The sequence below is a fragment of the Papio anubis genome, chromosome 11 (genome assembly GCF_008728515.1).
Source record: "Papio anubis isolate 15944 chromosome 11, Panubis1.0, whole genome shotgun sequence".
Taxonomy (NCBI): domain Eukaryota; kingdom Metazoa; phylum Chordata; class Mammalia; order Primates; family Cercopithecidae; genus Papio; species Papio anubis.
This window is the reverse complement of record NC_044986.1, coordinates 29,399,967-29,427,811: the sequence shown is the minus strand read 5'-3', so window position 1 is coordinate 29,427,811 and position 27,845 is coordinate 29,399,967. Positions and strand designations below refer to the sequence as shown.

Below are 27,845 nucleotides of genomic sequence, written 5' to 3'. Positions count from 1 at the left end.
GAGTTTTCCCAGTTGCTCTCTGTCTTCACTTACACTTGGTATTGTTACTAATATTATCTTTAATGTTTTTTGTTAGCCATTCTGTTGAGCGTGGTGGTTTTATTTACATTTTCCTGATGACTAATGAAGTTGAGTGCCTTTTTATGTGCTTATTCAATATTTGGGTATCTTTTTTTGTGGAATTCCTGGTTATTTGCCCAATTAAAAAAAAAAAACTATTTTGAGGTATAATTTATATACCACAAAATTCACCCATTTTAAGTATATAATTTTGTGAGTTTTAGTAAATCTGTATAGTTTTGCAACCATTACTACAATCCAGCTTTGGAACCTTTCTGTCACCCATAGAAAGTTCCCATGTGCCTATTTTGCAGTTAGTTTCTATTCCCACACCAAGCTCGAGATAGTCCTTACTTGCTTTCGAAATGACTCTGTAATTTTGCCTTTTCTAGAATTTTTTAATAAAGGGAGACATACAATATGTGTTCTTAACATGTGTGACTTTTTGCACTTAGCATAGGGTTTCTCAGTGTTGGCACTACAGCCGTTTTGGACAGGATAATTCTTTTTTTATGGAGGGCTGTACTATGCACTGTAGGATGCTTTCCTGACCCTACCTCTTTGTGACAACCTAAAATACCTCCAGACGTTGCCAAATGTCTCCTGGATGGCAGAATCAGTACCACTGTTTGAGTGTAATTTTTCAGGATTCATCTGTGTTATTCATTTGTCTATTAACATTTTTGGTTATTTATTTTTTCCTTAATGATTTGTAGGATATGAGGTCCTTTTTCTACAATGTAGATTGCTTTTCATTTATTTAATTCTTTTTCCTGATCCATAGAGGTATTTTAAAATTAGAAAATAAATTTATTAGAAAACAAAGGTTGAAAATAAACAGAGTGAACAAATACTGCTTTTGCTTGCCCCAAAACCTCAGTAAAAACTGTTATCTGGCTAGGTGCAGTGACTGATGCCTATAATCCCAGCACTTTATAAATTTGAGGCAGGAGGATTGCTTGAGCCCAGGAGTTCAAGAATAGCCTGGGCAATATAGCGAGACCCCATGTCTACGGGAAGTAGTAAAAAAATTAGCTGGGCATGATGGCACTCGCCTGTGGTCACAGCTGCTGGGGAGGCTGAAGTGGGAGGATCCCTAGAACTTGGTGGAGGCTGCAGTGAGCTGTGATTGTGCCACTGCACTCCAGCCTTGGTGACAGAGCAAGACCTCGTCTCAAACAACCTCAAACAGCTATTATCCCTTAAATTTTTAATATTTTTTCATACGAGTTCTGCATTTCCTTGTTAAATTTTTGCCTTGATATTTTATCTTTTCAGCTACTATTTTGAATGGGATAGTTCTTCCATTATGTTTTGCAATTATTGTTTGGATATAAGAAAGCTATTAATTACTATTCTATAATATCTTAACCTTATTGATTGCTCTTATTGTTTATTTTCCCCTCAACATTGAAATTTTTCAATCCTATAAAAATGTTGACATGTAAAAGAAGTTGTATGGTGAACATACATGTATCCACTACCTAGATTCTACAGGTGTTCATATTTTGCCATACTGACTTTATTACACACATCTATCCATCCATTCATCCATTTATCCATTCATTATCTGTTTCTCTTTTTCATTTTCTTTTCTTAAGGATTTTCTCCTTTCAATTATTTGTACCCTTGTTTTTTTTTACTTGTCTAATTATGTTAATCCTTTCTGAACAATTTTAAATAACTTGACGTTGGAAATGTTAGTAATTTAGTGAATTATTTTATACTATATTTTCTGGCACAATTTTAAGGTTTTAAACTTTCCTTCTTAGTTTTCTGTTTTCAACCAGAAAGTTATTGTTTATGTGCTGACATAGACTTCTAGATAAAGTGACATATTACTTTATTCCCATGTTTCTTCTTTGTAAATCTGTGTTTAAATTCACACAGATCTTTAACACAACTCTGTAACAGAAGCAGTTAATTCTTATTTTGCCACAGTAGTGTCTCTATGCCAAGGTACACTTCTGCTTGAATATAAGATGCTATTGTTGTCACTGTATGAAATGTTGCCTTTTTATTATAAAAATCTGTCACTTTTATGTACCAAAATGAGAACTGAGATGGTTTTGAAATTTCAGAAAAAATTTTAACAGAAGGAACTAATCGATTCAGTGAATTTTTTTTTTCTTAAAGAGGAATCATTTTCAGAAGTAGTTTTTAAGTGATAATCTCATCTCAAGATAATGGGAAGAAAAATGTCAAGACCAGGGCAGTTATTTTATATTCCTGTGTTTCTTACTAACCTTCTGTTTTTTATCTGTAAGGATGTAACTACTGAATGTACGTATGGAGTATAAAAACAATATTTTATTGTTCTTTTAATTTATAAGATGATCAACTTTTCCAGTTTACCAGCTTATCAGCCCACACTTCTTCCTATAAATTAATGCTGAAATATTAGTTAATTTGAGTGCTTTCTTTAGAAAGGGAAGGTATTTGAATCATCCCTCCTTCCATCCCTTCCTCCTCTCTTGGAAAGTGTGAGCAAAGTTAATTTCATTTATCTTTGTATGTTGTCATTTTAGCATCTCAATTTTAACGAAATGTACTGGAAATCAAGATATTTTATTTTTTAATTTTAATTTTACTTTTTTTTTTGAGACAGGATCTTGCTCTGTTGCCCAGGCAGAAGTGCTGTGCCATGATCTTGGCTCACTGCAACCTCCGCTTCCCAGGTTCAAGTGATTCTTATGCCTCAGCCTCTGGAGTAGCTGGGATTACAGGCATGTGCCACCACACCCGGCTAATTTTTGTATTTTTTAGTAGAGATAGGGTTTCGCCATGTTGGCCAGGCTGGTCCCCAACTCCTGGACTTATGCTATCTGCCGGCCTTGGCCTCCCAAAGTGCTGGGATTATAGGCATGAACCACTGTATCCAGCCAAGATATTTTATCTTTGCTTGTAAAGCATGTTTTATTTCCAGTTGGTATGTTGTATGGCATGAGCTTTATAAAGTCTCTTAAAATTTTAAAGGTCTGTGTTATGGCTTATTAACATTTAAAGATAAAGTAGAGCCAGGCGCGGTGGCTCATGCCCGTAATCCCAGCACTTTGGGAGGCCGAAGCGGGCGGATCACGAGGTTAGGAGATCAGACCATCCTGGCTAACGTGGTGAAACCCCGTCTCTACTAAAAATACAAAAAATTAGGCAGAGCTTGCAGTGAGCCGAGATCACGCCACTGCACTCCAGCCTGGGCGACAGAGTGAGACTCTGTCTCAAAATAAATAAATAAATATAAAGTAATATTACTTAATTTATTTCAGAGTATCCTGTCAAAATTTTATAAAGAATGACCGAGAAACTACATACCATGTCTGATTTTGGATCTTTAAATTAACCATGATAGAATCTTTTTTCTGGCTCCCCTTTTTTTTTTGTCTGTGCCCTGATGGATGTGAAGTGGTGTTGTCCCTGATTACTAATGAGGTTGAGCTCCTTTTCATATGTTTATTGGCCATTAAGTCTTTTGGGCTCTCTCTTTTTCTCATTGATTTATGGGGGTCATTATATATTTTGGATTCTTATCCTTTGTCAGTTATAGATGATGTACATATTTTCTTTTGCTTTGTGGTTTGTCTTTAGGATGTTCTTTTTTGCGTAGACATTTTAAGTTTTAATATAGTGAAATTTATTAACTTTTCCCTACGTGGCTAATGTTTTTGTCTTTAGAAATTCTTCCCTACCCAAGATAGTGAAGATATCCTGTTGTGTTATCTTTGTAAAGTTTTATGGTATTGCCTTCTACATTAGGTCTGTAATTAAATGGGTGTTGATTTTTGCTTATAGAGTGAGGTAAGGGCCGAATTTTATTTTTTCTATGTAGATACCCAGTTGTCCCAACACCATGTGCTTTAAAGACTGTCCTTTTCTTACTGCTTTGCAATGCTTCCATCATATAATGGATGTCCATATGCACGTAGTATATTTCCATGACATTCTTTTAGGTTAAATTTTTAGAATTGTTAGAGCAAAACAAACGATTATTAATGCTTAGTTTGAAACTACAAAATTTGTGTAAATTTATTTTTCAATTTTTTAATTGTAGTAAAATACACATAAAATTTACTCTCTTGACTATTTTTTAATATCCTATGAAGATTCACCATCTTCATGATTTTTAAATGTCTAGTTCAATGGTATTAAATACATTCATAATGTGCAACTGTCACCACTGCCCATCCCCATGCCTCTTATGTTTTAAAATGAAACTCTACCCTGTTAAACACTAACTTCCTATTTCTTCCTTCCTCCAGCCCTAGGCAACTGTTCTACTTTTTGATACTATGATTTTGATTCCTCTAAGTACCTCATTAAATGGAATCATACAGTATTTATCATTTTGTGACTAACTTAGTTCATTTAGTGTAATGAACCTTAAGGTTCATCCATGTCATAGCATATGTTAGAATTTCCTTCCTTTTTAAGGCTGAATAATATTTATGATATATATATACACATTTTGCTTATCCACTCATCTATTGATGTCACTTGGATTGCTTCCATGTTTTAGCTGTTGTGTGTTTAGCTATGAACGTGGGTGTAAAAGTATCTCTTTGAGACCCTGCTGTCAGTTTTTTAGGGTATATACCCAGGAGTGGAATTCCTAGATCTTGTAGGAATCTATTTTTAATTTTCAGGGGGATCTGCCATACTGTTTTCTGTAGCTGTACCAATTTTACATTTCCATTGATTTGTGCACAAAACAAGAGTTCTAATTTCTCCATGTCTTTGCCTATACTTGTTCTTTTCATTCTTTTTTAAAATAGTCATCCTAGTGGGTGTAAGGTGGTACTTACTATAGTTTTGACTTATATTTCTCTAATATTAGTGATGTTGAGCATCTTTTCATGTGCTTATTGGCCGTTTGTATATCTTCCTTGGAGAAATACCTGTTCAGCTCCTTTGCCCGTTTTTGAATTGGGCTAGTTGTGGTTTTTGTTGTTACTGTTGTTGTTGTTGGGTTTTAGGAGTTCTCTGTATATTCTAGATATTAATCCTCATCAGATATATGATTTATAAAGATTTTCTGTCATACTGTAGGTTGCCATTTTACTCTAATATTGTCTTTTAAAATGTATAACATTTTACAATTTCATCAAGTCCAGTTCTGTGTTTTCTTTTGTTGCCTGTCCTTTGGTGTCATATCTCAGAATTCATTGTCAAATTCAGTATCATAAAGCTTTTGCCTCGTGCTGTCTTCTGAGAGTTTTTTATAGTTTTAGGTCTTACATTTAGGTTTTTCTTTGGTCCATTTTGAGTTAATTTTTGTTTATGGTGTTAGGTAAGGGTCCAACTTCACTGTTTCACATGTGGATATTCAGATTTCCCAGTACCATTTTTTGAAAACACTGCCCTTTTCTCATTAACTGGTCTTGGAACCCATGCCAAAAATCATTAGACCATATATATGCCAGTTTTTCTTTCTGGTCTCTATTCCATTGGTTTATGTTTCAGGACTGCACTGTTTTGATTACTGTAGCTTCGTAGTAAGTTTGAAATCAGGAAGCGTGAGTCTTCAAGCTTTGTTCTTTTTCAAGATTATTTTGGCTATTCAGGGTCCATTGAGATTTCATGTTAATTTTAGGATAGGGTTTTCTATTACTGCAAAAAATGTCATTGAGGTTTTGATAGGGATTGCATTGAATCTGTAGATTGCTTTGGGTAGTATTGACATTTTAACAATATTAAGCCTCCAATATATGAGCATGGGATGTGTTTTCATTTATGTCTTTAATTTCTTTCAGCATTGATTTTTTAGTTTTCATTGTACAAGTCTTTCACCTCCTTACTTAAGTTAATTCCCAAGTGTTTTATTCTTTTTGATGCTATTGTAAATGGGATTGTTTTCCTTACTATTTAAAAGTCTTTATTTTTCTTGAATTAATTTCCAGACGTGGTACTTTTTTTGTCTTATTTTAAAATGTTTTTGAAATTGTCTTTTTGTGTTCTGTTTTTCATCTTTTCCAACTATGTAATCTATGCACATTTCCTCGGCTTCTTTATTACACAGTTGTGTTTGTTTCTGCATATTCATGCTGCTCAGAGTCAATAAGTCCTTGAAATAAGCAGGAAAACTGTGTGATCTGAGAATTGGTAAAACATTTTGGAAACTGCAGACTTAGCCAAGTTTAACTTATTATTGACACCATTGTTGATGTATTTTGACCAATGACTAAATTTTGAATACATAACCAGAACAATATAAATAAAACAGAGTTTGGGAATATGGAGAAAATATAAGGATAATATAAAGTGTATTTCTTTGTCTTTTGCAGAATTCAGGAAATGACATAATCTTTGGATTTCTGTAATATTTTACAGAAATTATGGAAAGAATATGTACAGTTGATCCTCATTATTTGCAGATTTTGTATTTGTGAATTTGCCTACCTGTTAAAGTTTACTTGTAGTCCTAAAATCTATGCTTGCGGCACTTATTTGGTTATTTGTGTGTATGCGCAAAGCTGCAAAAAAAATTGAATCCTCTGACAAGCACGTTCCCAGCCGAACTTGAACAAGGTGACACTGCCTTGATTTCACCTCTCAAGGAGAGATGACCAGAGGATGGAGACAGCAGAGGGCAGTGTAGTGAAGTGCGAGAAGGTCTGGCTGTGGGGCCAGTTGGACAGGATTTGAATCCCAAGTCTGACATCTGTTTTTGGGATGACCTTCCACAAGTCAGTTAACACTTAAATACCTCATTTCTCTTTTGTAAAATAAAGAAAGGAGAATCTCCCAGGATGAATTGTTTTCAGGATTTAAGAATATGATAATCTATGTGAGGGGTGTGTGTATGTGCATGGATTTCCCTATGAACAATGTTTTAGTAGTCGCTAATTCAGTGCTTGCAGCGACTTTATAGAGCATAACTACCACAAATAATGAGAGTTAACTCTGTATCTTTGCTAAATGATGTTGAGTAATTTTATTCTTTTTTAATATTGATACTTGTTCCTACCAAAATCCTAGCAGAACTGAAGAGATCATAATTTGCATGTAATTTAAAACAGGTAACAGTATCAACAGCCTAAAAGTATATGCTTCTTTCAGTGCAGTTTCCCCTCTCTTCATTTAATAGCTTTTTGTAACTTTGGATATTTATTACCCAAACGTTTACTCTACTCTGTACCTTAGCTCTCCCATCTATGTTGCTCGTAGGTTTTAGAAGGATTATGCCAGTTCTTAATCTCAGTTCCAAGTACTGCCTTCTATACTTTGTGATGCTGGTTCAAAGACTGCAGATCACATTTCTGCCTTGCTAGCAGCTCATTTCTGTTTCAAAAGTATAGAGCACTAGAGGGAGGCTGCAAGGAGAAGGAGGAAGAAATGACTTATACCTTTGTCTTGTTTCCTGTGAACTTCCTGTCTGCTTTCTTGTTACTTTGACCATCACCCTTATAGAAGTTTATTTTTTGCTCCAGCATCAGCAGTTTCTTTCTGTAGCAGCTGTTGAATACAGTTTGTAGGTTTTCCAACACTCACAGAACTAACCTCATCATAACCCTTCATAACACCAGCACCAGTTGGTTGGTACCCTGTTCCTCAAAAGTTTGGGTTCCAGTCTCACAGGACCCCTCTTCAGAGACAACAGCACCAGCTGAGCAGCACTGTCTCCTCAGAGGTCCATCTGAGTTTCAGCTCTGTGGAACCCTTCCTCTGAGCTTCTGAGTTTTAATAATTCCAGTCTTTTCCCTTTGTTCCCATAGTCCTAGGGGTGGTAGCTTTTGCCTGTAGTTGTTACCTCCCTGATCCTTTGTATTATTTTTTCAGTTAGCAACAGAGTTAGTAATTGTTTTTATTCAATTTTCTCTATTAAAATAATCAATGTGATTTTCCTTAACTGAGATAAGGATTAAATAAGTTACAAAATGGAAAGTGCAGAGATCCATACCTCTTCTAATAGCATGATGGATATTACTATGTAGGATAACATACTTGAAATAATTTGAGATTTTTCTTACTGATTTCTTTGTAAAATACTAAAAGTTCCAATTTATATAGCTAAAAACATTAAAATAATCATTGAATTTTATTGATGTTAATATGCTCAAATATCACCTCAGTTAGACCTAACTTGACTACCCTATTTAAGTTGTAAACTCTTGGCTGTGTACTCCCATACCCCATTTCCTCATCTTATTTTATTTTATTTTTTTTGAGACGGAGTCTCACTGTCAACCATACTGGAGCGCAATGGTGCAATCTTGGCTCACTGCAACACCTCCCTCCCAGGTTCAAGTGATTCGTGTGCCTGAGTCTCCTGAGTAGCTGGAATTACAGGCATGCACCACCACACCCTGCTAATTTTTGTATTTTTTGGTAGAGATGGTGTTTCGGCATTTGTCCATGCTGGTCTCAAACTCTTGGGCCCAAGTGATCTGCCCATGTTGACCTTCCAAAGTGCTGGGATTCCAGGCATGAGCCACCACTCCCAGCCTCCTCATCTTTCTTATTAGTTTACTTTTTTCCCACAGTACTAATTGCTAATTACTAATTTATTTGTTGAGTGTCCACTCCCCAAAATTGTAAGTACCCCAGCACAGAGATTTTTGTTTGTACATTGTCAGCATCTAGAACAGTGACCTAACATACAGAAGGCACTCAGTAAGTATTTGTTGGAAGAATGAATGGGTTTCAGCAGATCAACTCTTTTGGTCAAGATTTGACCGAGATTTTTAATAGATTTTTATGCAGTAGTTGCCCCTTATCTGAGGTTTCACTTTCCATGGTTTTTTCTACCTGCAGTCTGAAAATAGGTGAGTACAGTACAGTAAGATGTATTGAGAGACCACATTCACATAATTTTTATGATAGTATATTGTTACAATTGTTCTATTTTATTATTAGTTATTATTAATCTCTTACTGTGCCTAGTTTATAAATTAAACTTTATCATAGATATGTATGCAAAGAAAAAACATAGTATACATAGGGTTTAGTACTATTCAAGGTTTCTGGCATCCACTGGGGGTCTTGGGATGTATTCCCTGGGGATAGAGGGGGCGGCTATATTGCGTTTCTTTTCTAGAGCACATTTCATTGGGGTGTTGTTTGTCTTTGTGTTTTCCACAGCTTGTACCAGTGCCTTGTAGTGGATGTTCATGAACAGCAATTTGAGTTATTTAGTTTTTACATTTTATGGTTAAATGTTCTTACACACTGGACAATTAGGCTCTTCTTCTTTTGGTAGGGGAAGAATACCTCAGCCTTGAGATGAAATCATCCAGATTGACAGAATCAGTCCCAGTGATTATTTTTTCTTTTTATTCCTTGTTTTTTTAGATTCCTTTCATATTTATCTGACGTGTTTTTTGTTTGTTGGTTTGTTTGTTTGCCTTTGATTGACTAACACCTCTTTGGGACTGAAATCATCTCTGTTTTCTGTGCTGGTCTTTCAGTTTCCAGCTGAAAATTTTATTAAAATATATTCTTCACTATGAAATACTATATAATGTTAGAAAATGTAAAAATATAGAAAGAAAATAAATTAAGATTTAAAAATTATTCCTGTACTCACCACGCAGGGAATACCTTCTGTTCAAACAAGAGTAATATGAGGGTGTAATTTTTTTAGGATGTGAAGCCAGTATGGAACATTGAGACAACTTATGTTTCCCAGAATCCCTCATTTGTTTATGTAATGTGGCCAAGCTCTATTGATGATTCATGAAAATAAACACAGTGATTTTAGGTGATCATGACTGATATTTGAAATCTTTTTATCAACAGAAGTTATATTTTAAAATTAAGATTGGGTATTTGTTATTCCATTCTTGTTTTTAACATTTGTTTAGTTCAGTGGTCCCCATCCTCTTTGGCACCAGGGACTGGTTTCGTGGAAGACAACTTTTCCACAGACTGGATGCGGGGATGTTTTGGGGATGATTCAAGTGTGTTACGTTTATTGTACACTTTATTTCTATTATTATTACATTGTAATATATAATGAAATAATTATACAACTCACCATAGTATAGAATCAGTGGGAGCTCTGAGCTTGTTTTCCTGCGACTAGATGTTCCCATCTTGGGGTGATGGGAGACAGTGACAGATCATCAGGTGTTAGATTCTCATAAGGAGTGCATAACCTAGATCCCTCGCATATGCAGTTCATGACAGAGTTCACAGTTCACAATAGAGTTCATGCTCCTCTGAGAAGCTAATGCTGCTGCTGATCTGACAGGAGACAGAGCTCAGGTGGTATTGTGAGCAATGGGGAGTGACTGTAAATACAGATGAAGCTTTGCTCACTTACCTGCTGCTCATTTCCTGCTATGCATCCTGGTTTGTAACAGGCCATGGACTGGTGCTGGTTTGTGGCCCCGTGGTTGGGGACCCTGGGTTTAGTTATTTCATTAAGCCTTTATGTGAAGATTTTTTTTTTCTTTTCCCTGAGACAGTCTTGGTCTGTTGCCCAGGCTGGAGTGCAATGGCATGATCTCGGCTCACTGTGACATCCGCCTCCTGGGCTTAAGCGATTCTCCTGCCTCAGCCTCCCAAATAGTTGGGTTTACAGGCATCCACCACCATGCCTGGCTAATTTTGTATTTTTAGTAGGAATGGGGTTTCACCATGTTGGCCAAGCTGGTCTTGAACTCCTGCCCTTGTGATCCACCTGCCTTGACCTCCCAAAGTGCTAGGATTACAGGTGTGATCCACCGCGCCTGGCCTATGTGAAGAATTTTTATGCCTTTAGATGTTAGGTAGATAAGCTCTTTTTTTTTTTTTTAAATACTTTATGTCCCAGTTATATTAGTGTAGAGAATAGTGTCACACACTTATAAAAATACTTATTTCAGTTTTGTTTTTTTAGAGTTTTTTAGAACCAGATCCTGATGAGTAATTATTTTCAAGCAACAATTTGAGGGACTATTCTTTCTAATGTAACTTTTATTACTTATATTAAACCAAATGACATCATTGTTGGTATAATCAATATATGATAGAATTTGTTACTGTGAGGAATTTTAGAGATTATCTAGTGTGAATTATTTTTCTTCCTTCATGCCAACCCATTCACAAGTATAAAAGACACATCTTTAAAATCTCTAGGACATCAGTCAATTAATTTTAGTGGCTGCATAATTTTCCATTGTAGAACTGTACTGCATGATTTAAGCAGGTTCCTGTTAATGGACATTTAGGCTGATTCACTTTTTCCCTATTGCAAATGGTGCTTTGATGAGTATTTTTGTATCCGCGTGAGTTCTATTTTATGAAGTTATCTCCTTCTGATAAATTCTCCGAAGTGAGATTTAGACATTTATTTATTGAAACATTTATTAACTTTAAAAAATTTAGTATCTGTTTTTAATGTAATAAGTACAGTTTTGCTGAAGTGATGTTAACATATATCATATTGAAATGTCTTATAAAAACAACCTAGTTAGCATTTTAAGATATGATTCCTAACGTTAAAAAATGATCCTGGTATCTACTACATATTTGGAAACCTTTCATTTGTAATAAATGGCGGTGAGAAGTTAACCAAAGAAAGAAAACGGGAAAGTTAAAGTACTAAGAACAAGGAAAAATGACCAAATGATAGAAATATGGGGAGACTGGAAAGGGTAAGAGGACACAAAACTTTGCCTCCACCCTCTTAGGGTCCCTGCTGGGCCCAAGAATTAAATTGACACCAGATAGAGTAGAAGAGAAAAGCATAGAAATTTAATATAAGTTTTATGGCCGGGCGCGGTGGCTCAAGCCTGTAATCCCAGCACTTTGGGAGGCCGAGACGGGCGGATCACGAGGTCAGGAGATCGAGACCATCCTGGCTAACACGGTGAAACCCCGTCTCTACTAAAAAATACAAAAAACTAGCCGGGCGAGGTGGTGGGCGTCTGTAGTCCCAGCTACTTGGGAGGCTGAGGCAGGAGAATGGCGTGAACCCGGGAGGCGGAGCTTGCAGTGAGCTGAGATCTGGCCACTGCACTCCAGCTTGGGCGACAGAGCAAGACTCCGTCTCAAAAAAAAAAAAAAAAAAAAGGAAATTTAATATAAGTTTTATGTGACATGGGAGCCCTCAGAAGAAAATGAAGTCATAGAGAAATGGCAAAACCTACATGCTTTTGTGTTAGGTTGAAAGAAGAGAGGCAATTGTGGAGAAGTAGATATGTTATATGGGGAGGCTAAAGGAAGACATTTAATTTAATAAGGTCTGTTTGTACACAATTCTCTTGACTATGACTCCCTATCAAAGAATGTTTCTTTTTTCCTGGGATAGAGAAGACATCTTTCACAGGAACATTTTATTTCCTATTTTCAGGAAGAAAAAGTGGAAGATTAGGATGCCCTTCTTGCATCTGCTGTTTTTCAAGTGCCTTTCACTCAAAGTGATCCTTATGTCAAAGTGGCATGTTGGAAGTGGTGTATTCTGCCACCCTTCATGGGTAATGATTATGCCTAGTGTTCCATTATTGGAGTGCTAAGCTTGTGGGAGTTTTTTATATCCTACTGCCCAAGGTAATTGCCAAGGTCTGATTTTTCACACACAAAAAATTTGCAACCTCCAGCATAAATGGGTTAATTTCACAAAAAAGGTTTTTGCAACCTCTGGCATAAATGGGTTTCATCCTCCAGCAAAAAGGCCTTTGGAAACAAACCTGGATTTAAATTCTGTTTTGGCCTCTTACTAGCTACATGACCTGGGGAAGCCTTTTAACCCCTCAAAGCTCATTTATATCCTCCTTTAGAGATAATAATATATCATGGGGTTGTTGTGAAGATTAAATAGTAATAGAAATTACAGCTAAGATTTTTGAATCCTCCTATATATGCCAGCTACTATATTAAATGTTTATTTGTGTTTTTTTTTCACTTGGCAGATATATGTTATCTTAATTCTCATGAACTTGTGAGGTGTAGGTATGGGTAACTTTTACTGATGAGGAAACTAAAAGAGGGATTTTGTAAATTGCCCCAAGCAACACAGCCAATAAATGGCAAAACCACCAGAATTTAAATCCTAGTGGTCTGACCCCCCAGAGGCTGTGATTCGAAATGCTGTCCCCTGTGCATGTGAGCCCTTAGCGCAGCGCATAGCCGTAGCATGCACTCATTCATATTTGTGTTTAGGCTGTCTTTTAAAAATAGTGTGTCAAGACAATGAGAAGACAAGCCACAGACTGAGGAAATACTTGCAAGACACATATTTGATAAAGGAAAGTTATCCAGAATATGCAAAGAACTCTTGAAAGCTAACACTTAGGAAATGAACAGCCCAGTTAAAAAATGGGCAAAAGATTTGAACAGACACCTTGCCAAAGATTTGACAAATAAGTATATGAAAAGATGCTGAACATCATATGTCATTAGGGAATTGTAAATTGAAAAGATACAAGTACTACTATATAGCTGTTAGACTGGTGAAAGCCATGCTTGCTGGCAACCCCAAATGCTGGTGAGGATGTGGAGCAACAGGAACTCATTCATTGCTGGTGTGTATGCAGACTCTTTCAGCCATTTTGGAAGACAGTTTGGCAGTTTCTTAAAAAACTAAACATACTCTTACCATATGATCCAGCAGTTGTATTCCTTGGTTATTACCCAGATGAGTTGAAAAACATGTCTACACAGAAACCTGCACATACATGTTTATAGAAGCTTTATTCATAATTGCCAAAACTGGGAAACAATCAACATATCCTTAAGTAAGTGAATGGATAAACTGTGGTATATCCAGACAATAGAATATTATTCAGTGCTGAAAAGAAATGAGTTATTAAGCCATGAAGACATTAAGGAACTGTAAATACATATTACTAAGTGAAAGAAGCTAATCAGAAAGGTCTATACACAGTCTGATTCCAAGTATATGACATACCGGAAAAAGCAAACGCAAAACTATGGATGCAGTAAAAAGATCAGTGGTTGCCAGGGGTTGGAGGAAGGAGGGGATGAGTAGGCAGAGCATGGAGGATTTTTAGGGCAGTGAAACTATTCTGTATGATATTATAACGATGGCTACATGCCATTACACATTTGTTGAAACCCATAGATGCAAAAGCAAGCTGTAATGTAAACTTTGGACTTGGGGTGATAATGATGTGTTAATGTAGGTTCATCATAGTACCAGATGTATCACTCTGGTATGCAGTGTTGATCGAGGGGGAAGATTATGCATGGGGTACGAGGGAACTTTCTGTACTTTCCACACAGTTTTGCTGCGAACATAAAACTTTCTTTATCAAATATGTGTCTTGCAAATATTTTCTCAGTCTGTGACTTGTCTTCTCATTCTCTTGACACACTATTTTTAAAAGACAGCCTAAACATAAATATGAATTAAAAATTAAACTCTATTAAAATAATAAAAAATTAGAAAACGATGCATTTGAAGTGTGACACCTCGATACTTTCATTTTCAGGCCCAGAATAAAGAGACCAGTGTTTTAGCTGCTGCAAAAGTGATTGACACTAAATCTGAAGAAGAACTTGAAGATTACATGGTGGAGATTGATATATTAGCATCTTGTGATCACCCAAATATAGTCAAACTTCTAGATGCCTTCTATTATGAGAACAATCTTTGGGTAAATATTTTCTCTTGATCTAAAGGAGTAGCCAAAATGAGTTAATTGTCCTAAAGAGATGTTTATGAATTGTTAAAACCTATTTTATGTCTTATCTCTTCTATTTAGTTACTTGTGTCACTTGAATGAGAGTTGATCTGCCAATAAGAGAGTAATAACAAAGTTATTCTCAGCTTCAACAGATGTTCAGATTTATGTTTCAGATTGTACAATTTCATCGTGATTGTTTGACATTGGATCCGGGTGGAAACATTTGGTTAAGAATAATAAATTTACTAAAATATGAAATTAGATGTCCTTGTTTATAATTTAAATTTAATCATTTAAAAGTTTTAAAAGTTTCTCTTAGAAATTGTTTATAATTTTTTATCCTAAACTTTTTGTAAATCTTATAATAAACTGTAAAATACTAGAAATGTTAAATATTTATCATATTATCAGGTTCAACTTTAGTGCATGATGTGATGGCTAAAGCTGTATGTATAAATTCATTTTCAGAAAATATTAAGGCACAAGTAGATATAGAAATAAAACTTTCATATTCATTGTAATAATCTGTCAATCACTTGTTCCGTACCAACATTAGTTTAACCAAGAGGGACTTTTTAAAACGGAGCTTCAGTCTTTCTTCCTGAAGGAAGAAGCAAAGTTTTATGAGAGAGAAGAGTAAGTAGTATAAGGAATACCTGACTGGATGCCTAAAGGTCTATATTTTTTTATCCTAGTGCTGCCACTTACGGAACTTGGATACGTCAGTTAACTTTTATGAGTCTGTTTACTCATCTGTAGGATGAGTAATGATCTACCTCCCAAATTATTTTCTGAATAATGTAATGAATTTGAAAACAATTTCTAATTGGCAAGCACCTGTAAAAAAAAGTAAAGCATTATGCTGAGGTAAAAAAGGCAGGAAGCTACCTAATTAGTTAAAAATATGTTATTTTAAAAAATTATAGTTATTATTAATGTGGTGTTTTCTGAAATTATTGTTCAGGGCTGTGGCAGAGTGTTTCCAAAGTTTATAATGCAAATGAACGCCTAGACTAGTTAATAAACAGATAAGATCTTTACTTGGGACTATTGCACAATAAAAATTTAGACAACTGTGAGGGGAAGTTTAGTGGGAGACATAAATGTTAATTAATCAAATAATCACAATAAATATAAAATTACAACTGTGGTAAGGGTTAAGAAGGAAAGGTACATGGTGTTATATCTTACCAGGGAAGTCAAGATAGTCACCTATCAGCAGGTAAAATAATTGAGCTAGGATCTGAAGCTTTTGTATGTATGTATTCTGGGTTTTTTTTGTTTTTTTTTTTTTTTTTTTAGCTAAAAGAAGTCTCTGTATAAATATTTTCAGGATTTATTCCTATTTAATACAGTTTAAAATAACAAATGTATATTTGTTCACTTAAAGCACAAGTTGCCTTTAAAAATATAAGTAATAAAATCTTTCATTGGTGACCAAATGGCTATGCAGTACTATACCAAATGAAAATTCTGTACCTGATAATTTTAGAGAAGCAGGGACACTAAACATGTCAATGAACAAAAATGCCCATACATTCACGATGAGCTTTCTCAAATGTGTATTGTTTGAGATTTGTAACTCTTTTGACAAAATCTTTGTTTAGTATATCGTTTCTGTAACCCAGATTATTTGATAGCTATTTCTTTATCTTTTTTGCTAAGCTGAAGAAAAAATACTGAAACTCAAAACTCAGTGTAGTTTTAGACACACACTTTTGTTTTTGTTTTTTTTTTGCATGCAGATCCTCATTGAATTTTGTGCAGGTGGAGCAGTAGATGCTGTGATGCTTGGTAAATACCTTTTTGTTCTTTATGTTCATATCTTAAACTATACTTAATAAGATTAAAGAATTTCAAACATATATAAATATATTCAACTATATAAGTATTGAGTGAAGTTCAGTAAGTTAAATCAACTCAATTATGTTTTTATATTCTTGGATAATTATAGTAAAATTCTAAAATGAAACGTTGAGCGTGTCAAGAAAGTAATCTTTGTAGATATTTAGTTCTTCTAAAATAAATTCACTGCATATGATCTTTGACAGTGATGATACATATAGAAAGGCATATAGCCTGCTAATACGTTTTCACTGCATAAAAAGCAGGTTTTTTTTTTACTTTCTCCTTATAGAACTTGAGAGACCATTAACTGAGTCCCAAATACAAGTAGTTTGCAAACAAACTTTAGATGCACTGAACTACTTACATGATAATAAGATCATCCACAGAGATCTAAAGGCTGGCAACATTCTCTTTACCTTAGATGGAGATATCAAATTGGGTAAGTTATTCACTTAAATAAAACATTTGAATTTCTACTCTGAAATTTCCCATCTTTATGTATGTGACTTAATGTGGTTTTATTACTACTTAAATCTGTGAAACATGGAGAACTAACTCCATTCTAGTTTTTAAAAAACAGTTTCTTGGATAAATACTCATTTTTCTATAATTCCAAAATATCAGCACCTAATTCAATGTTTTAAAAAGAAGATAAGAAAGAATGAATTTTTATTTTCAAAAAGGCAAGCTTTTTAAAGACCGGTTTCAAGTTTGTACCCTTAAATTTTTGTATGTAGACTTAATACTTGTAAATGTTTTATGTTTAGAACATAATATAGTATGTAAAGCTGCTAACTCAGTTTTTTTCTTTATTTCCAAAGCTCACGTCGAGTGAGGTTTTTCCCCTATGTTTAGTTTTCTATTCTATTTTATTGATAATGGTACATTGACTAAACTAACAAAGTAATCTTAGTTCTGAAGAGAATACTTAAATATAAGGACTAGAATTTTTAATTTTACTCTTTATACTGAGGGAAGAAATGTTACCTTCATAAGAAGAATTAGATGTAGGTTTTATGGAAGTTATAGCCCTCTTTAAATTTACCCAAGATAGGAATTTTTTTAAAAGTCTAGAGATGAAGTCCGAATTTGTATGTTTTGAAAGGCTATTCAAAGGACAAAATATATTCAAAAGCCAAGTTGATACCAGTGACTATAGTCATTTCACTTTACTTTGTCAAGACATTTAAACAGATGGTGTACTAAATTTTATTCTTTTTAATTTTTATTTTTAATGGAGTCTTGCTCTGTTGCTTAGGCTGGAGTGCAGTGATGTGATCATAGCTTACTGCAGCCTTGAACCCCTGGGCTCCAGGAATCCTTCCACCTTATCCTCCCTAATAGCTGGAACTGCAGACATGCACCACCATGCCTGGCTAAGTTTTAAAATTTTTTTGTAGAGATGAGGTCTTGCTCTGTTGACCAGACTGGTCTTGAATTCCTGGGTGCAAGTGATTCTCCTGCCTTGGGCCTCCCAAAGTGAATTTTAATCTTTTGATTGCGAAATAAATACAGATATAGAAAACCACACCAGAAATTGTGTAGCTTAACTTTAGTACTTTGTAGACATAGCTTTGTAGTCACTACCTAGATCAAAAAGTAGAACTTTGGCAGGTACCCCAGAAGCTCTTCTGTATGCCCATCTCAGCCACTGCCCTTCTCTTCTCCACATTTTATCCTGACTTTTATATTATTTCCTTCCTTGTGTTTCTTTATGGCTCAGTCACCCAATATTCATCTCTAGATGTTAGGGTTTAAACTTGCCGATATAAAACTTGGGTTTTTGAAGTCTCTTAACGTACAGGCCTTCCCCCATTCTTTTCTTTTATTTATATTACGGCATGTATAATGGGGGGGATGAGGGCAATATCACCCACCTGGGGGCTAAAATTAGTCCTTTAGGGGCAAAAAAACCCTTATACATTACAATGGTTTGTGACCTTCCAAAGGCCCCAGTACGTGAAGAGATATAACATGTATCTGTGGCATTAAAATTTTATGGGAGGAGGGGCGACTTGAAAACAATGTTTACAATGACTCCTTAGAGGGGCTAATAATGAAAGAAACACTGATCCATGGAACCTGGGCTGTTTGGCCTGTAGTGTTTCCCTCAAACTACATTTTGCTACTGCATACTCCTGATGATTGAGGTTCCTCTCTGTATTTCCTTCAGTTTGGCAGATGAATCCAAAGGCTTGATCATTCTCAAGCCTGATCCTTTGGCAAGACTTACAGGTGGTTTTGCCTTCTTTCACTGGGAGGCACACCGTGTCTGCTTTGTGCCCCTTTTTGATGTTGCAGCTATTGAGGCTTAATGCCTACACATCTGTCTTTTGAGGTTGCAAAATGAATTCCATTATTTTATTTTCATTATTTTTGATTTTGATATAAACACCAATTATTTCATTATTTTTATTCATTTTAAAGTTAGTAATGAAGATAATGACTTGGCTCTCTCTTATCCTCAATTGATGACCAATGTTTTAGAAAATATTGTTTGTTTGTGGATTTAGTTTTATTTGGTGGGTTTCAAATCCATTGCAGTTTTTATTCTTATTGAAGCTCACGTTCCATCTTTAGTCAATGGGGTCTTCTTCGTGTCAGCTTGTTAATCTTCTTAACAGGACTAGTAATCTTTGATAGCCCAGTTGACAGTTCTGAGATGTTTCGGGCTCATCTGTGTATTTTCTGTGTCAGACCTGTAATTAACCATTTCTTTTTTCCTTTTTTTTTTTGAGACAGAGTCTCACTCTTGCCCAGGTTGGAGTGCAGTGGCTGATCTCAGCTCACTGCAACCCCCACCTCCTGGGTTCAAGGGATTCTCGTGCCTCAGCCTCCTGAGTAGCTAGGATTACAGGCATGTACCACCATGCCCAGCTAATTTTTGTTTTTTCATAGAGATGAGGTTTCACCATGTTGACCAGGCTGGTCTGGAACTCCTGGCCTGAAGTGATCTGCCCTCCTCAGCCTCCCAAAGGGCTGGAATTATAGGTGTGAGCCACTGCAGCCCGCTAGTCAGCCATTTCTTCGAGAAGCCCTGGTTTCTTTTAAGACCACAATCTGGTGTAAGAGATTTCAAGACCACAATCTGGTGTAAGAGATGCTTACAATTTTCTATATAGGCCATTGTTCTAGGACTTTTCAAAGGACAGAGCTAGACCCCTCATGAGTTCATATATATTTCCTATTCAAATTCGGGATAAAGGTTTTTAAAATCTAACTTCTGTAATGCATGTGCATCTCCTTTCTTCTATATTGAGAGTTCTGGTTCTCAAGGACATTGGTAGGTTTAGGATACCTCATAATTCATTTTAACTCTCATTTCTGTATTTAATGCTCACCACCACTCCTTATGTTGATGTGTCTTTGGTCATGTTGGTTATCTGAAGCTCAGCTTTTGGTAGATTCCTCTGAAAGGGCTCTCTGAATTCTTACATAGTGATAACAGTTGTACCATTATACTTCAAGGTTAGTTTTGCTGGATAACAGATCCTTGGCACACATTTCTTTCCTTCAGCATCTGAAATATGTTACTTTGTTTTCTTCAGTCATGAAGTGTTGCTGTTGAAAAGTCTGATAATCTGAATTTCTTCTCCATTGTAAGTCATGTGCTCTTTTTGCTTAGATGCTAAAACTTTTTTTTTTTTTTAAGACCGGTAGTTTGACCAGTCTTTTCTAATAAATATTATGGTCTTATAATATTCAAGTGCTTTCTTCCCCTCCCCCTGCCCCCCCAGGAAGGTTTTCTGGAGTTACAGATCTGAGCATTTGTTCCGTTCCCTTGCATTGACTTGCTTCTTTAGAGACGTTTATTGTTTGTTTGTTGGGTCTTTGCCTGTTGTCCATGCTGGTAACTTTTTCTCAAGTCCTTTTTTAGCTTGCTTTGTTTTTTATTGTAGGAAAATATACACAACATAAAATTTACCTTTTTGATCATTTTTAAGTGTGTATTTCTGTGGTATTAAGTACATTCCCATTATTATCAACCATTACCATCACCTATCTCCATACCTCTTTTCATCTGGCAGCAGTTGAAGTCCATACCCATTAAACACTTAGTCCTCATTTCCCACTCCTCCCGGCTTCTGGCAACCACCATTCTGCTTTCAGTTTCTATGATTTTGACCACTCTAGGTATATATGTATGTGGACTCATACAACATTTGTCCTTTTGTGGCTGGCGTATTTTACTTACCATAATGTTCTCAAGGTTCATCCATGTCGTAGCATATTTCACAATGTCTTCCCCTTTTGAGACTGAATAATATGCCATTGTATGTATATAACACATTTTGTTTATCCATTCATCCATCAGTGGGCACTTGGGTTGCTTTCACTTTTTGGCTGTCGTGAATAATACTGCTATGAATGTTGGTGTACAAATGTCTGTCCTACTCCCTGCTTTTAATTCTTTTGAGTATGCACCCAGAAGTAGAATTACTGAATCATACGGTAATTCTGTTTAATTTTTTTGAGGGACCGCCATGCTGTTCTGCATAACAACTGCACCATTTTACATTTCTAACAGAAATGTGCAAGGCTTCCAGTTTCTCCACATGCTTGTCAACACTTTTTTTTAAATGCTTTTTAAAAAATAATAGCCATCCTACTGGGTGTGAAGTGGTAATGGGTATGAATTTGTTGTATTATTTGCTCTTGCTTTCCCTAGTTTAGCCTTTGTTTCTAAAGTGATTTTTTTCTTAATTTAAAATTTTTTTCTTGAGTTCTGTCACCTTTCAGAATTTTTCTAATTCTGACTTACATGGCTCTTTTGTTTGTTTCATCTTTTTTTTTTTTTTTTTTTTTTTGAAACGGAGTCTTGCTCTGTCGCCCAGACTGGAGTGCAGTGGTGCAATCTTGGCTCACTGCAAGCTCCGTCTCCCGGGTTCATGCCATTGTCCTGCCTCAGCCTCCCAAGTAGCTGGGACTACAGGCGCCCGCCACCATGCCCGGCTAATTTTTTTGTATTTTTTTAGTAGAGACGGGGTTTCACCATGTTAGCCAGGATGGTCTCGATCTCCTGACCTCGTGATCTGCCCGCCTCAGCCTCCCAAAGTGCTGGGATTACAGGCGTAAGCCACCGTGCCCAGCCTATTTATTTATTTTAAAAATCAATTTCTTTTTTTTCGGGGAGCCTGCTCTCACTGTGTCACCCAGGCTAGAATGCAGCAGTGCAATCATAGCTCACTGCAGCTTGAACTCCTGAGCTCAAGGGATCCTCCCATGTCAGCCTCCCCAGTAGCTGGGACTACAGGCATGCAACACCACACCTGGCTAATTTTTTTGTGTGTATTTTTAGTAGAGACGGGGTTTCACCATGTTAGCCAGGATGGTCTCGATCTCCTGACCTCGTGATCTGCCCGCCTTGGCCTCCCAAAGTGCTGAGATTACAGGCATGCGCCACCATGCCCGGCCTGTTTTTCATCATTTTAAAAAGTCTCCTAGCTTAATTTGAAATAGGATGTTATAGTTTTGATCAATTTTGGGGGCATTTCTTTTTGTAAATATATTGAAATTTTATTTGAATATAGGGACAAACTTGTGTAAAATAATGTGTACCTTAAAAATAAATATACTGAAGGTTTAGGAATTCTAAATAATATTTAGTTAGTTGACAATTAAAATATTTGTAATTTCTGTTTTATTAATTTACAAATACATCCAGAGAACCTTCCATTTGTGCAACACAGATATATAGAACAATCTTATCCCTAAGAACCATATAATAGATAAAAGTAATTCAGGCAGAATTGCATGACCTTTAAGAGTTCTACAACAAAAACAACAAAGGTTAGAATTGTGAATATGGCTAATAGTAGCTACCATTTATTGAGTGTATACTCTGTGCTAGGCATGAGCATCAAATACTGAATTTTTGGTATTCAACTTTGAGAATTGTGGCGTCCAATGTGAAACTTAAAAATTTGTGCATTTATGGCATGAGATAAATGATGCAACAATAGCAATTTTATGTTGCTATTAATGTTGTCTGAAATCCAAGCTGAAAAGGTGGGATTAACAACTGAAAAAGCTGTAATGTTACTGTTCTGTATAATTTAAATCAGAAAACATAAGGTTCCCAGTTTTTTCTTGGCAATATCATTTTATGAGGAAGTTAGCAAGACATACACTGTCATAAAGGTTGCTTTAGTTTAATTTCTATTTTTCACACTATAGAAAAAATGTTAATGACTCTTAATTTAATTGTGCCACATAGCACTAGTTGGCATTTGTTTTGAAGTGGATAGACTGGTCTGCTTTTAGTGTTACCATTTTTTATTTTCAATTTTGAAGGATTTGTCATCTGAAGACATGGTGGTATTAAATGTATTGATAATGGGATCTTTAGCAGGTTTTTTTGGGGGATGATAGAAAGAGATGGTCAAGATTAAGATGGGAGAGACATTTTTTTCTTTCTGTTTTACTTTTTATTATAAGATTGGCCTTATTAAAGACTTAAAATGCTTTTTTCTCCCCATTGAATACAATGAACAATGCTTAAAAGTTCTCATTAATGCTTTTGTGTGATTATTTCAAGCGGATTTTGGAGTATCAGCTAAAAACACGAGGACAATTCAAAGAAGAGATTCCTTTATTGGTACACCATATTGGTATGTATTGAGTTTTATGAATTTATAGTATTAGTCATGTCAGCAGTTATAATAACTCATTAATTTTGTCCACATAATTGATTATACCGTGTGGTTTGCAATCACTGTTATTAAACATGTTAACTTTTAATTATCTGTCTTCATAGGATGGCTCCTGAAGTAGTCATGTGTGAAACATCTAAGGACAGACCCTATGACTACAAAGCTGATGTTTGGTCCCTCGGTATCACTTTAATAGAAATGGCTGAGATAGAACCACCTCATCATGAATTAAATCCAATGCGAGTGCTGCTAAAAATAGCAAAATCTGAGCCACCTACATTAGCACAGCCATCAAGATGGTAAAAATATTATTTAAAAAGCTTAATAAGAAACAAACGATATTAGGAAGCAAAACCTGATGTTACATTCTCACAATTTTCCAAGAGTATTTAAAATTGGGTACATGGTACGAAGATTATATGAATTAGAAAAGTGATTTTTGGTATATTTCTCTTAAGGACCGTTAAAAATCTTTGAGCTCACTTTTCCCATATATCTGAAAATATGAGTGATTTGAGTTTTGCATGAGAAAGGTATTTTCTGTACTATGAGGAAGTGAGGCATATAGATTGATCTATATTTGTGAAATTTATTAGAAATTTTGTGCTTTTTGGCATACTTGTGAGTATATGGCTATGTCTCAGTGATTATGTACCTACTTACATATATGTCTAACATGTATTTACAAATGAGTAAGTTTTATAAAATCTTAATAGTCTCATTAACTAGTTTTTTAAATGTTGAATTAATACTATTACATACATAATGAAACTTAAGCATAACTTATCAAAGAGTTTTGTTTGATTTGATTAACAAGAAAGTAAAATAGAATGTTACTGTTAAAATTTATTTTAAAGGTCTTCAAATTTTAAGGACTTTCTAAAGAAATGCTTAGAAAAGAATGTGGATGCTAGGTGGACTACCTCTCAGCTACTACAGGTAAAAGAGTATGACAACAGCAAATAATATAATTATTTTAACATCTCTGTAAGAATATAATTTCATATTCAGTGTGCTTTCTTTCCACTTAAGTTTTCCTGTGGAGAGTCAAAATGGCAGTAGTTAGCATTTGCTTTACAAAATAAACGCTGCTGTTACCAACAGGCATTTAGCTTAAACGTTATTCCTCCTGTGCTTTTTTGATTCAGTTTAATTGTTCTTTTCATTTTGGTAGTTATTGCCATTATGTCTCTCCAATTACTAGAAAGCAAGCTCCTTGGGGACAGGGGCCATGAACTAATTAATTAAAAAATGTCTTACAGTGAGGGTAAATAGTAAATATTGTTGACTTAAAAAAAAATGTTGCTAAAGTGGTTGGGTAAATTTAATTTTGCTTTATAGAAGGACTACTTGTAACATATTAAATAAAAATTTGTCAATTAATTTTATAGGTGGGCAAATAAAATGACAAATCTTGAGGCAGTTGCTGTTAGGTTGAGTTATTATGTAACTCCATCATAGTGTTTTAGGTTGACCTATTTATCTGGGGGAATAAAGCAGGAAAAAAATTGCTTTGTTGTGTGCAGCAAGTATACCCCTGAAACACACTTTCTATTATTTTGTTACCCCACACTTGAAGCCCTTAGTCTGTGACAGACACTGTTAAATGTTGAGTATACAAAGATGAATAAAATGTCGTCTTAGTCTCAAGAATTTTAGAACCATGTCAAGAATACAGGTGTTTGTAGATACTTTTAACAGAACTCTAAAGATTTTTATAATTTTGAGGCTTTGATAGGCTTTATAGAGGTGGATACTTTTTAAGAAGTAATAATGAGGCCGGGTTTAGTGGCTCATGCCTGTAATCCCAGCACTTTGGGAGGCTGAGGCGGGTGGATCACCTGAGGTCACGAGTTCCAGACCAGCCTGGCCAATATAGTGAAACCCTGTCTCTACTAAAAATACAAAAATCAGCTGGGCATGGTAGTGCATCCCTGTAATCTTACCTACTTGGGAGGCTGAGGCAGGAGAATTGCTTGAACCTGGAAGATGGAGATTGCAGTCAGCCAAAATCGTGCCACCGTACTCTAGCCTGAGTGATAGAGTGAGACTCTGTCTCAAAAAAAAAAAAAAAAAAAAGGAAGTAATAATTTAGTGACCTGAAGTTTGCTTTAAATTTCAGTTAAAATTTTTGATAATGAAATTTTCAAACATACAGAAAGTACATGTACCTACTACCCAGATATAACAGTTCTTATCATTTTTGACAAATTTGCTTCAGATTCTTAAAAATGTACAGATCCAGTTCTAGGCAGTCCCTGCTTTTGCTGAAGCCCCCTCCCCTCTTTCTTTCTCAGATATAGCATTATCTGAAGTTGTCTGTCGTTTTCCCGCCCACATGTTCGTAATTTTACCACATAAGAATGTGTGTTGTGTGTGTTTGAAACTTAGTTTAGTAGTATTCCAGTTGTTGAGTATGCTGTTTTTAATGTTCAACAGCATCCTTTTGTTACTGTTGATTCCAACAAACCCATCCGAGAATTGATTGCAGAGGCAAAGGCTGAAGTAACAGAAGAAGTTGAAGATGGCAAAGAGGAAGATGAAGAGGAGGAAACAGAAAATTCTCTGGTCAGTATTTAGGAAAGAAATTTCATTTAGTTAATTTTTAGAGTTGGGTTTTGAGGTGTAGTTGTACCTGTATGTAAGGATTGATGGGTGGCAATACAAAATCTTTAAATTTAGACCTGAAGATTAGTAGCAAGGTTGCTCCTTGCTGCACATTTTTGTTACATTTCCTTTTTTTTTTTTGAGATGGAGCCTCGCTGTGTCACCCAGGTTGGAGTGCAGTGGTCACCACAACTGCTGCCTCCCGGTTTCAAGTGATTCTCTTGCCTCAGCCTCCTGAGTAGCTGGGACTACAGGCGTGTGCCACCATGTCCAGCTAATTTTTGTATTTTTAGTAGAGGTGGGGTTTCACCATGTTGGCTGGGCTAGTCTCGAACTTCTGACCTCAAGTGATCCACCCTCCTTGGTCTCCCAAAGTGCTGGGATTACAGGTGTGCGACACTGCGCCTGGCCCATTTTTGTTATATTTCTTATGAGAAGAATTGTTAATTCTTTAAATTCAGCAACATTCACTGAATAAAGATCTTAAATCATTGTATGTCTGTAAACATTGTTTTGGTCACTCTTAGGGTCATGTTTTAACACTAAAAATATATTAAATCTTTTTTAGCCAATACCTGCGAGTAAACGTGCATCTTCTGACCTTAGTATTGCCAGCTCTGAAGAAGATAAACTTTCACAAAATGCTTGTATTTTGGAATCTGTCTCAGAAAAAACAGAACGTAATAACTCTGAAGATAAACTCAACAGCAAAATTCTTAATGAAAAACCCACCACTGATGAACCTGAAAAGGCTGTGGAGGATGTTAGTGAACATGTTACTGATGATCAGTTAGAAGCAATGACTGAACTCCATGACAGAACAGCAGTAATCAAGGAGAATGAGAGAGAGGAGAAGAGGCCCAAGCTTGAAAATCTGCCTGACACAGAACACCAAGAAACTGTGGACATTAATTCAGTCAGTGAAGGAAAAGAGAATAATATAATGATAACCTTAGAAACAAATATTGGACATAATCTGAAATCTGAGGAAGAAAAGGATCAGGAAAAGCAACAGATGTTTGAAAATAGGCTTACAAAATCTGAAGAAATTAAAAATACTATTTTGCCAACAGTAGATTTAGTTTCTCAAGAGACTGGAGAAAAAGAGGCAAATATTCAGGCAATTGATAGTGAAGTTGGGCTTCCAAAGGAAGACACCCAAGAGAAATTGGGGGAAGACGACAAAACTCAGAAAGATGTGATCAGCAATAAAAGTGATGTGATAGGAACACATGAGGCAGCAGATGTGGCTCAGAAAGCAGATGAAGACAGTGCTGAGGATGCGCAGAGTAATGATGGGAAAGAAGTGGTTGAAGTAGGCCAGAAATTAATTGATAAGACCATGGTGGGTCCTGAGGCTGGTGGTACTAAGGAAGTTCCTATTAAAGAAATAGTTGAAATGAATGAAATAGAAGAAGGTAAAAACAAGGAACAGGTAATAAACAGTTCAGAGAACATAATGAACATCAATGAGGAACCAGGAACAACTGAAGTTGAAGCAATTACTGAGTCAAGTGTCACTGAAGAAATGGAGGTCAGAAGTGTGGTAGCTGATACTGACCAAAAGGCTTTAGTAAGTGAAGTCCAGGATGCTTCTAAAGTCACTACTCAGATAGATAAAGAGAAAAAAGAAATTCCAGTGTCAATTAAAACAGAGCCTCAAGTCACTGCAGTTTCACAGCCCAGTGAACCTCAGCCCGTTCTAATACCCAGTATTAATATCAACTCTGACGGTGGAGAAAATAAAGAAGAAATAGGTTCTTTATCAAAAACTGAAACTATTCTGCCACCAGAATCTGAGAATCCAAAGGAAAATGATACTGATTCAGGCACTGGTTCCACTGCTGATACTAGCAGCATTGACTTGAATTTATCCATCTCTAGCTTCCTAAGTAAAACTAAAGACAGTGGATCAATATCTTTACAAGTAAGTGTGCATGAGTCATTGTTTGGAATTTCCTTTGTCATTTTCTCAATTCAGAGTTTATGTGAAATTGATGTCTTGAAAATAAAACAGCATTAAATCAATGTAGTATTAACCATATAAATTCTTACAGCCTATGAAAGCAGTTAAAAGAACTAAGGAGATTCTGGATGTAATCTTTAAATT

At 35.6% G+C, this 27,845-nt stretch overlaps 1 protein-coding gene across 4 annotated transcripts in view; it reads left to right on the top strand.

Annotated features, from left to right (window-relative positions):
- The window catches only part of SLK (STE20 like kinase), a 62,083-nt gene that overhangs the window by 8,642 nt on the left and 25,596 nt on the right, over positions 1–27,845 (top strand). For 3 of the 4 annotated variants that reach the window (XM_003904220.4, XM_003904221.4, XM_021943650.2), the window contains exons 2-9: positions 14,433–14,597; positions 16,373–16,421; positions 16,765–16,914; positions 23,014–23,086; positions 23,233–23,427; positions 23,986–24,067; positions 25,568–25,696; positions 26,304–27,662. In XM_003904220.4, coding sequence (XP_003904269.2) covers positions 14,433–14,597; positions 16,373–16,421; positions 16,765–16,914; positions 23,014–23,086; positions 23,233–23,427; positions 23,986–24,067; positions 25,568–25,696; positions 26,304–27,662 — 2,202 coding nt within the window. Of the gene's footprint in view, positions 1–12,067; positions 12,529–14,432; positions 14,598–16,372; positions 16,422–16,764; positions 16,915–23,013; positions 23,087–23,232; positions 23,428–23,985; positions 24,068–25,567; positions 25,697–26,303; positions 27,663–27,845 lie in introns of those variants that run through there. The other variant, XM_017944305.3, reaches the window with a different exon arrangement.